Raw genomic sequence first — 12,119 nt, forward strand, 5'->3', positions numbered from 1 at the left:
TTCACCAGGTAACCAAGAATATTCTGAGACAAAACAAGGTGGTTTTGAGGTTGCTGACATGATGTTACTCTAGCGTCTTTCAAATGTTAACTTAAAAGTTGGAACTGTATTTTATACACTGAGGATTGCTTAAAACACTGAGCCTCCCAATACCCCAAGCACTTCTCAAGATGAGCCTATGGTGGAAACATTTTCTTGCTTCAAAGCAAGTTCCAGTTGATTTGCACACTGATCATTAAACTCACCCTTCACTGAACTATCCCAGCTCTAAAGGTTGCACAAAGTGTCTTTTTTTTTTGCAGTTCCTTCACTGGAGATATCCCAGCTTTTCAGGATAGATTGCATTGTCTGACCTTGAAAATTTGTATGAGGATCCCAGACTGGGTCACTCACCTGGGGAATGAAGAATTTCCCCCTAAATCTCTTTTTCAGTGTCCAAGGTGATGGATTTTAAACTTTATCTGAGGTTGTCTCATACCTTTCTTTCGTAACTGCTCTATTCTCTTATCAACTACATCGTTACAAGAGTAAGGGGGGTGAGGACAGGAGAAAGCAGCTGAACCCAGAGGCAGCAGGGTTTGGGCCATGCTGCAGACAGAGCAATTGGCTGTTAAGTTTCCCAGTTTTAAATCACAGGTTCACAAGAGCTGTTGCTCGTGGCTGCTCTGGGCTCCCAGACTGCCTTACACAGGTGAACCTCTGTAGCCCAGCAGAGCTTTGTCCTGTGAGAAACAGAACTCAAGGTTAGCACCAAAACTGTCAGAATCTGTTGCTTCATTTTGGATGTTGTGCCTTCAAACAGTAAGAGAACAGACATTAAAATTACTGAGATACTAATCACCCATCACACCCCCCTCAGGACACATCTCCATGGCTCTACCTCAGCACCAGTCTGAAACACCTTCCATTAAAACTTTGAGCTCTTCCACAATATTTGGTTCTATCATCCAGCCCCTAATTTGTCCTTTTGTGGAAGCTCTTCTGATCCTGCCAACAGCAAACTGATAATGTTGCAAAAAAGAACTGGAACGTGCCCCTTGATGTGGCAATTCCTGACCCCTACACAGCTGCTCCTTGCTCTGCCTGATCTCTGCTGGCACTCTGGCATTTTAGTTGCAAGAATGATACAGTTCCAAAGTCACATCAAATACCAGAAAACTACAGATAGAAACACTGTACTTCACTATTAATAATTCACATAAAATTCACAGCCTAAAAACAATAGTTTGCATAACAGAACAACAGAACTGAGAGAATTCCCAACATTACTGCCTCTGTCCTTAGGCTTGTCTTTCTCCAAACTTGAGTAGTAGTATATTAAAAAATAAATTAGCCAACTCATTCAAAAAAATGACTGGGTAAATTAAAGTGAAGAGATAAATTCACATTTAAATTTTGAATTTGCTTACATTTGTCTACTGGTACCCCAGCCTTAGAAAGCATGTTACACAAAAATCTCTAATGTCAGCATCTTCTCCCTCAAAAACTTACCCTTCCCCCTACTGGGGACAATGTTTAAAGGTTTTATTTTGTCCTGTCATTAAATAATTTTGAGGCAGACTTCCTAATTGAAAAAAAAAATAGGAAAATCTGCAAGTTTTGTTTTCTGGTGGATTTGTAATTATCTATTACATATTTGGTCAGTTATCCACATTACAGAGGTATTAATGCTGTTGTTACCCTGGGGAATTCCCTGTGTCTTCTACAAAACCAGGCTAAGTTTATAGGACGCAGAACTCAGAAAAAACCCTCCACCTTATTATTTTTACGTTTGATCCAGTGAGAGATCTTATTTGCCTCCCCACCTCCTCTCATGTTGCCTTTCCAGGTCAGATTTGTGCTTTATACTGCACCCATTTTGCTCAGCTCAGTACACTGAAAGTAACCTGGGTAAAAAGCAGTTTGAGCTTTTAATAAGATGAGAATCAGGGTTCAAAACAATTAATTATGAAGCCGGTACTTCTGGCTCCAATTTTAGCAGTCTGAGCACTACAGTAACACTAAAGCAGTTTCACCTCCCCACAACTGACACACATCCACTCACGGGACTGAAGCCAACCAGGTATGACTAGAATTAAAATAGGCTCACTCTTGGAATTTGTCATCAGTCACCAGAGGGATTTTTCAGTGTCAAGCTTTCATCAGCAGAGCTTCAGAAATCCCCTTTGTAGCTTATTTTATTTACAAAGATGCTTCAAAGTTTGTCATAGAACAGGAAGATTTTTTCCCAAGGGATGAATTTTCAGAGATAGCAAGCTGAGGAAGAAGGGCACCGTTTGGTTTTGGACTGCAAACAGATGTTTGCTTATAAATATTTTTACTGTTACACAAACTCAACATGTATTTTAGAGATGAGGACCTGCTCCTGTGCAAGATTTCCACTGATAGCAATCTATGGCCCTGATCCTGCTTATTGAAGTTAGTAGGAATTTTATTATCTACTTCCATGGAAGAGGTCTTGCAAGTGCCAGCATTGTTAGGAATACACACAGCGCATTAGGTACAGCTGGGGAAAGAACAGAACTTACTCTCTTCCACAATGAGTTACATAATTTTTTAACTTAGAACAACTTTATCACTCTTAAGACATTTGTATAGCACCAATCACCAAGAGCATTGTCACTAAGGCACTGGACTGGTACTCAGCTGTCACAGGCTCTGCCTCCAGATCTAGAGTCAATCTCCTGTGTTTATGTCTTTTGTTTTCACTGGCACATGATTTTTGACATTGGAAAATAAGGTAAATAATACAAAACATCCTCCATCATTTACAGGAACAACACACCACGACGAATTACAAGGTGCTCAAGCTCTGACGCCATGAACGTTAACATTTCTGTGCATAGATTTCTTGGCAGAAGGAAATTATCCTGCAGGTATCAATACCGTGCAGCACAGTGGAGCAGTGATAGCTTCCCTTCCTCTGGAGTTAGGACATACCCTCAGTTAAATCCTGCCCTTGATGCCACAAATCAGAATAGTTTAGATAAATGAAGAAAAGCCCTCAGGACTCCTGCCTATGACAGCTAATCCAGGATGCCTTCCTAGGCTTTTGCATCAAAATCTGCTCCTATCAACTTGCAGAGCTCCAGTTTCAGCCTCTGAGAGCAGTGTTTGATGCTTTCAGAGGCAGCTGAATCCTTTCTTAGTCTGTAGTGGATTTATCTCTCCACATTATTAAAAAAGAAAAAAATCTTTAGGAGTTATCCCTACTCTGCTGCACCACACTGCATGTGTGCTCTGATGCACGAATTACTAGAAGTTCTTGGGGTGAAATAAGTTACTGCAAATGCACAGTAGCTGATTTTGAAACCACAACATCTCTACAATTTATTATTATTTTTACAAAATACCCAAAGTGATCAGACCATATTGTAGGTTACTGGCTTGCCGAAGGTTGTTTTAAAATCAAAACCATTTCTGAGTTACAGAAGTGCCAAAAACAATCTTGAACCAGGTTTGTTTGTTGTTTTTTGTTGTTTTCTTTTTAAACCAACCCCCATCCAACAAAACAGTTGTATAACTTAAAACAGAAACAAGAGTTTGTGTTGGAAACTGTTTAAAAACCAACCCATCAAATCATGCTTGAGCAGAAGCCTTGTATGGCAAAGATTCAGCTTAGGGCAGTTGAGTGCCAAGGTAAGACCCTCCATAGGTTTACAATGGAAATACTGACACAACCTCAACTACAGTGATGCAAATGTGCCCTAAAAACACTGTATTTGCTTTTATTAATAAAAGTGGTAGTGTTTACATTTGCAGGTATCTTACACTTCAGCATCACGATGAATACTGAGTAGAATGAGTTAAGTTTTGGCTGTAAGGTCAGAAGTTTCCAAACAGATGAATGAGACAGAAGTGACAGTCCTCAATCATGAAAACAAGAAGTTCAAATAAATAAATAAAACAAAACTAAGAAATATGGGTAAGCATTAGGTTGGAATGGTTCAATTAACTGCAAATTATGGCCACTAAATTAGAGACAGAAGAAAACACAGTTACTTATTAAATAGCAAGCATTAAAGCTTTATGGTTTTGTATTTAAAAAAAAAAAAGAAAAAGAAAGCTGTTAAAAATAAGACTTGCATTTACCAGGCCACCAAACTGCATGGACTAATAAAGAGACTAACAAAGGCAATACTGAGACATTAAGACACACACACGCTCCGTACTTGTGCAACTCAACCATATTCAAAACAATTGCCTTTTTCCTCACATAAGAAAAAAAAAAGCATCCCCTAAACATATCTGTTCATATAAAGCTTTAGGTTTCTTAAACTTTTGCTGTCTTATATAGCTCATTGTTATTATGTGTCCTCCTCATCAGAGGAAGAAGCTTATTTTATTAATTTTTTTAATGGAGGTGCTTTGTTTCTCTCAGACAAGAGATTACATTCCTCACACCACTACAGGTTTTCTCCATTTATAAATTTGGTGTTTACACCAACTCCTCCTAGGCTTAAAAAGATAAGGGTTGGCACTAAAATAAAGATTTTGGCTCCTGTAACTAAAATTAAGGCTCGCAATGAATTTCCTTTCCACTACGTGTGTCCCATTTTTACCTAGTGGAAACGCCAGCCCTTCACCGACAGGCACTGGATACATTCTGAATTGCAGGGGCCTGTTTTCAGTCACGTTTTCTCCTACAGCTCTACAAAGTTCAGGTGGCAACTGTCTAAACCTGTGAACAGGAAAGATCATTCTTGAAAGGCGAGTAACAACTGCAGCTAAATTTTTTAGACTATTCAGTGTCTTCTGGAAGTAATTCTGAATTGAGATGGGACGGTAACTCCCTCATATCCCTGCTCTTCAGTGAAAATGGACTATGTGATTCATTTTAAGACTTTAGCCACACAAAAGCAAATGAAAAGTCACAATTCTGAACAGTTGCAGTTCTTAGTATTGAAAAGGCATCCGATACCTGAAGCAAATCTAGCTGCACAGACATCACTGACCACACCCTCACTTGAATTTAAACTGGATCTCTTTCCAAAAAAAGAAAGCCAACACGGTCTCTTGAGTGGAGGGAAGCTAGTGTGAAAGGCAAAGAGGCAAGAATTTTGGTGTTTGTTTTTGTTTCTTTTCCTTTTAAAGTCACTGCAGTAAGATCCAGATCAGTTTAGGGGTGTAAATGAAGGGGGAACAGGGGTGTTTGAGTAATATAGGCTAACACTGTTCTAGATGTGTTATTACACCTGTAATTTCTGACTCTGTACAAATTGTACACGTAGGTTTAGACACATGAAAAAGTAACACACTCACAGAGACATAAAACACCTAGGTATAAAATATAAAGCAGTGTAGTAGTTACTAAAATTACATGCTCTCTTATTGCTACAGTGATTTTTGCTCTTTTTTCTTTTTACTGTACCACATGTTGTTCTAAGCATATAATTTGCATAAATTATTCAAGTTTAAGAAAAAATCCACACATCTTCACTTTTAAGCTACTTATATAGTTAATATAAAACAAAAAAGGTTCTAAAGTATCTCTTTATTAAAAGAGAAATAAAAATGTCATTTGAAACTGGAATTCAGTGGCCAAATCCAAGGGCAGTGCACACCTTGTCATTCCGGTAGTCGTTGCCCACGCAGCGCAAGCCGAGGTTGGTGGGTATTTGGCCCAGTCTAGAGATGGTCACCAGACCTGCATGATGCCCTACGTGTCTGTTATTGTTCTGGTTTTTGTCTTTAGCAAAAAAGGACTATGAATGACCAAAGACTAACATTTATAATTTGTAGCAAAATTTGGTTTTATGTAGAAACAAGCCATGTTTTGCATTTGGATAGAGATTTAAATGAATTAAAGCTAAAAATTAAAAAGCACGATGCTGCAACATCTGGTCACTTGTTGAAGACCTCACTTTTAAAGTGGTTAAGTTTGCACAATTTGTACTTTTTTCTTTTTTTTTCTTTTTTTTTTCCTTTTTTTTTTTCTAAACAGTATTTTTCCTTCTTTTATAAACCAGAAAAACTAAACTACAGATAAATTTTCCCTACCTTGAGCTAATGCTGCAGATAGGGTTGACAAAGCTGTACAGCGCAATCAAACATACTTACATCTTAGCTCATTGTACAGGTACAGCCATAATCAAGGCACAAAGATCTTCTACAAGTTATTTTCAATAAAGTTGTACAAAATAATACATTTTACAGTCTGTACAAGAATAATAATCCAGCAGTAAAATAAAAAATGAGGGAAGGGAAGAAGAAAAAGAAGGGAAAGACTGTGAGGACTACAGTCCAGATAATGATTTTTAGAGCAGACAGGATCATCAGTGGACAAACTGAAAACAGTGTGTGGTTAACTCTTTCTGCAATCACAGGCCATACGCAGTTCAACTCATAAATGTCCACGGTTGTCTTTAGACCACCAAGACTGGTTTTAAAAATACCCTTCTGAAAGGTAGCAGTTGGTTTTTGCACTGTCTAGGTCTGTTGGAGAATTGTCAGTATTTCCGCCCAAAGCCACATTACAGTCAGAGAACCAAACTCAAGGGTCTGTCTTCAAACTTGGTCTGTGACTTGGCACCTTCGTTACTCGGATGCAGTGAGTGATACAAAGTGGAGATCACGGGTTATAGGATTATGCCCGCAGCAGTGCTAAATTACCTAAAGTTTTCTCTCCCCCAATTTTTGTTTCACATTTTAATTTTTTCATCCCCAATTCTTTCAGGTGTTCCACATTCAGGGCTTTTAATTAATTAGGTTTTATTTCTTTTTTTTGTTTTGTTTTGGTTTTTTTTTCCCTCTCTTTTTTGTTAATAACAGTGTTAGGGAATCCTCATGGAAATGGCCTTTTAAGTGTTAGGGGCCATCTCAATCTGTCCGAGGGGTACAGAAGCAAGCTTAGAAGTGCTGCTATTGTCCAGCAAGGAGAAAAAGTTGAGGGGTGCAAATCAATGGGAGATTCAAACAGTTCTCTTCCACCCTATGTGGGCAAGGGTGTTTTTTTTCTTTTTTTTTAATAAGGAATAAGGAGTCCAAAACACAGAAAAAAGTGCTCTCCATCACAACAACTCGTATTGGCGAAGGTGCATGCGCTGAATAATGTCCCGACAGTCATTGAAAACCCTCCGGATGTTCTCTGTGTCCACAGCACACGTGAAGTGAGGGTAGCAGTAGTGCCTTCCATCTCCACTTGCTGTGCTGATTCTCTGTGCAAAGCAAGAGAGAGACACTGGGTTAAAATAAAACCCACTGGGGAAGCCCCACCCTGTCCCCAGAATTGGGCTGAATGAAGGTGAGATGTGAATGTGTGAGTTGTGTCTTCAGAAAGTGGAACTGAGTGGCAAAATACCCACAAGTTTTCGCTCTCTCACCTGGAACGTGAAGTTTAAAATGATCAGAATTACACGGTGAGATGGTCACTGAGAACTGGGGAATTTCAGAGAGGAATGAGAACTCAGGAAAATGCCATTATTTATATGCAGCTTTGGTGGATTTAGCAACACAACTCCTAGTCCATTTCGCCATGAAAAAAGTAGGATTTTGTCTCCCTGTACAAAGCTTTTATCCCCTTTTATCACACTTACAGAAAGCCTCCCTCAACTTTTAATTTTTCTCCATTTTAAAATGAGTCTACAATTTGATTGCCAGCCTCACCATTACAAGTTGCAATATTTAAAAAAACCCCAAACTATGTCCATTATAGCTTCAGCTGACCAGTAGTGGGAAAGAGAACATTAATATGTGACAGATGAGGCATCTTTTGATTAGTCTCTATCTTTAAAAATAATGCATGGAATAAAAATCTGGTCCTATTAATAACAGCAGAACTTCACTCATCATTCTATTTGGGGTTTCTTAATTCTCACCAATTCTTTTGCTATTTAATTATGTACAAACAAATATCCAAACAGCAGCTAAGAAACAGCAGTAAAGGTCATAAATATAACAGTGGTTGATGCAATGTGGATGTCAGATATAAACAACACAAGAAGTGACAGCACTTGGCAATAGCAGAAGGTGAGCAAGAGCTTGGGTTTGAGAAGAATCATGTAAGAAATAGCCAAAGAAAGGAAATACTTACAAGAAACTCGTCTCTAATAAAATACTTGGCCCTTGTAACTCTGGGATCCTCACCAGGCTCTGGTGTTGCTGATTAATAATAAAATAAGTATCTTATTAAAACAGATGTTTTCTGGTAATAGCACCTAAAAATCTCAACTTGTCCTGTTTTCTGCTCACATATGACAGAAATACACTTAACAAAACTGACTGTGAGACAAGACAAATCATAACATTATTTAAACCAGCAAGATTTCAGGAGAACAAGGCAATATTATAATGGTCACAGTACCAGGCATTTGGCAGGTAAGAGAAATGACCACAGGCAGGATTAGGGGGAGTCCCGAGGACACACTTGTGACAAAGTGTCAGACTGTGGTCTACACCAAAGTAAAAGGATTTTGTCATGATGAAATTATTAATATATTAAATGTTTTAAGAGGCAGGAATCTCTCATTATTAATACCTAAAATTCAACATTACAATTTGGCTGAAAGACAGTGATGATTACATCTACTTAAGAGTTTTCAAGTCTTAGCTGAAGCTACCAAAACCATCACCAATGTGATTAACAAGGAAGTGATAAACTGCAAATAAAACTAGAAATCTTACCATCATCTGGTGTAGTGTAGCGAGCAAATTCTGGAAAGTAGTCTTCAATTTTAGATTTCCCTGCCAAAACTTTCTCTGCTAGCAAATCTTGTTTATTCAGGAAAAGGATTACTGAAATGGTCCGTAGCCACCTGTGAAAATGGAAACCAAACACTGTGAGAAGGCACAGCCCAGATCACATAGAAACTTAAAATAAGTCACCCAAAGTGTGTGGAGACAAGATCATATGACACTGAAATGATTTGGAAAGATTCCTTTTATACCTGAATCCCAAGGGTGTAAATTCCAGGTGTGCACACCTTGAGGTTGTTCGGGTGGTCCCCACTTTGTGCTGTTAATCCAAACCCATCCCAGGGGAACATTTCCACCTCCCAAAGCACTGCTCCATCACTGCTTTAATTACTTCAGCCTCAATATGGCAACCACCAATCAGCAGCTGTGCAGAGCTCTTTTCAATGAGCTGAGTGTAATAAACATTAAAGGTGGGAGGCTGTGACCAAAGAATCAGCCCAGACTGTGCGGGGAGATGTGAGTAACAGAGCCCCCAGTGCTGTTAACCCTGGGGGGCAGCCAAGCACCACATAGCTCCTCACTCACCTTCCTCCTCAGGGGATGGAGGAGGAGGAAAGGAAGAATGAAAGCAAAAAAATCTGGGGGTCAAGATAAAATAGAAATAATGATTGTTTAATTAGTGAAGGGTAAATGGAAGCGAGGAGAAGACAAAACCAGTGATGTAAAGGAAATCACTCACCACCTCCTGTGGGCAGACCAATACCCAGCAAGCTGGGTAACCTCCCGAAATCCCCTCTTTTCCCTCTTACTGTAGAGCATGATGTTATGTGGCATGGAACACACCTCTGGTCAGTTTGGGTCTGCTCACCTGTGTCCCCTCCCAACATCCCCATGGATTCACTGCAGGGGCAGAGTAAGGATCAGAGAGGGCCTTGATGCTCTGCACACACTGCTCAGCAGCATTAGTGTGCCATCAGCATTGTTTTGGGCAAAACCTAAACCACAGCACTGTATGAGCTGTTATGGAGAAAATGAACTTTGTCCCAGCCAGGCCCATCCACGAGTGGTGACTGCAGTATGAGACAGGATCAGTAATCTCAGTGATAAGAGCCATTCACAGACCTGTTGTTCCAGATACTCTTGAAGAGGTTTAGTGCTTCCTGCAGCCGATTGGTCTGATTGTCCTCTCGTATCACCATGTTGTAGCTACTGCTCGCCACCACAAATATGATAGCAGTCACATCTAAACCAAGAAATACCCTTTAGTTAATGCCAGACTTCGGAAGAAACATCCAGGAATCATGAAATTCAATAGGAAGCTGCCAGACTCTCAGCTCCGTGCAGAGAACAGGCTGGGATGATGCTGCTGACAGCGTTTTAAATACCAGGAATCAAAAGTGAAGAAACCATGAAAGAGAGGCAAGGCAGGCCCCAGAACAGAAGCTGACAGAATGACAGAAAGTATAGGAAAGAAAGGAACTGAAGCAAGAGAGAGAAACTGAAGAAAGCCAAGAGGAGAATTTAAAGGAGATTTAAAACATGTAAAGAAAATTGGAAACAACTATGAATTATCAGGAAAGGACAGGGAGGCCCTTGGGGAGAAACCTCAGGACAAACAGCACTTTTTATCTGCATGAAGAGTAATAATGACAACAGCAGACTGCAGTGAATTCATGGTTAATTGCTCTGGTCCCCCTGTAGTGTGTTTTACTGCTTAGAGCCCCATCTCTTCCCCGGGAGGCATTCCCAGGATCACAGGATCCGGATCCCTCTGTCTCTGTGGGGCTGTGCTGCTCCAGTCCCTCACACTGACATCCAGGCTCATCTACCTCAGGCACCAGCAGCAGAAGAGATGAGTCAGACCATGAGGTAACAGGAAGAGGAAGGAGCAGAGGTAAAACCCAAACAAATCTGTTATTAATAGCACAGGAGAAAATATTGCACAGTCCTTCCCCACACACATACACTGTCCAGCTGATTCTGTGACAGGAACTGTAGCAAAGTGCCATGAATTCCAAGTTGCTTTCTGCTTTATTTATTCTCTAGGATCTCATTGTAACTCTTCTACAAAAAGGTGGATTTTTGTGTAACTTCATCAATATTTCGTCCAAACAACAAGGAAGAGAAAATATTTTCACCAAGTGTAGGTTTAAAAACAGCTACCTGGAGAAAGGTGTCACATCTAAACAGAGATACAGAGTAAAACAAAGAGCTGCAGTGAGGGTACCTGTCACATTTCAGGACAGACACAAAATTGCCTAATTTCAGTCATGTGGGAATTAAACCTGACCTAAACTCATGGGGACACTGGTGTTAAGAGACTCCAGCTCTCACCAGATGTGACACCATGTCTAACCAGACAGATGATCCCTACAACTTCATTGTGCACTACTGGGTCAGTGCTGATTCAGAAAGAAGCACCACGACAGAGCAAAGTGGATGCAATTATACACAAAACCATGATATTCTGATTTTAGGCATATAGCAATTATCCTGTATTTTGCATAAGCACATACATATGTAAACCTGCATGTGGAAGACAGAACATGGCTTGGAATTTACACTCTCATGGATGGCAAATAACGCACAAAGCCACCTCCAAAATTAGCTAATTAAATGAAGAGAGGGAAGCCAAAAAAAAATGGCCAAGCTGAAGTTATCAAACTCAAATTCTTCTCCACCTACATTCTCCCTGAAGATGTTCTATGTAGTTACAGGAGTTTACATATCAAGAAAAACTCCATTCTATACGACTGTTAGATAACTCCTTATTGAGCTATGTGGAAAGATGATGGGTTTCACACAGTTGAGAAAATGAAGATTAGGCACTACGATTTTGCAGAAAACTATTTTACGAAGCCAACAGAAATTCTAATCCTACCATTAAAACACTGGATCCATTTTCGGCGTTCATCTCGTTGCCCTCCGACATCAAACATACTGAGAAAAAACCATAAATCCAGTCAGTCAGAATCATTCTGTGTTGAGTTTTTTGTGTCTGCATACTTACCGAAAAGGTAAAAAATTTTAGGACTTCTGTGTCATAGAAGCTAAAAAGAATCTTGGATTATATGAACCTGAACAGGTAAACAGTCCATGAACATATGCATGCAGAGAAAATAGATTTAAAACATTTTGTTCTTCATGATTTAAAATAAAGCAGAAATTGCACACCAATTTTCATTTCTTCAAGCCAGACTACTAAATTAAAATTAATAAAACACTTGCTTTCTATTAAACACCGATACTTGAGAAATACAGTAGTCTCAATAACTATGGTAGGCTCTCCTCCCAGCTTACCCATGTATTTGTCTGTGTTGTACTAAAAAAAGTAAAAACATAAAAAAGAAAAAAATTATACTTACTGAAAATTTACTTTATCCACCTGAAACTTGGTTTCAAAAATTCCTGATGTCAAAACTCTGCATCTGAGAAGATCCTAAAGCATAAAGAAAAATTTATGGATTCAACACAGATATTTGGTG

General features: G+C 39.4%; 1 protein-coding gene across 2 annotated transcripts in view; it reads right to left on the reverse strand.

Annotated features, from left to right (window-relative positions):
- Positions 1-3,301: 3,301 nt before the first annotated feature.
- The window catches only part of GNAS (GNAS complex locus), a 132,339-nt gene continuing 123,521 nt past the window's right edge, over positions 3,302-12,119 (reverse strand). For both annotated transcript variants that reach the window (XM_032126753.1, XM_032126754.1), the window contains exons 7-12: positions 12,000-12,073; positions 11,516-11,574; positions 9,757-9,877; positions 8,623-8,753; positions 8,033-8,100; positions 3,302-7,157 (exon numbers count right to left, since the gene is read on the reverse strand). In XM_032126753.1, the coding sequence (XP_031982644.1) occupies positions 7,011-7,157; positions 8,033-8,100; positions 8,623-8,753; positions 9,757-9,877; positions 11,516-11,574; positions 12,000-12,073 (600 nt within the window). In that variant the 3' untranslated portion in view covers positions 3,302-7,010. The remainder of the gene's footprint in view (positions 7,158-8,032; positions 8,101-8,622; positions 8,754-9,756; positions 9,878-11,515; positions 11,575-11,999; positions 12,074-12,119) is intronic.

This window comes from Corvus moneduloides, chromosome 17 (assembly GCF_009650955.1).
Source record: "Corvus moneduloides isolate bCorMon1 chromosome 17, bCorMon1.pri, whole genome shotgun sequence".
NCBI classification, from domain to species: domain Eukaryota; kingdom Metazoa; phylum Chordata; class Aves; order Passeriformes; family Corvidae; genus Corvus; species Corvus moneduloides.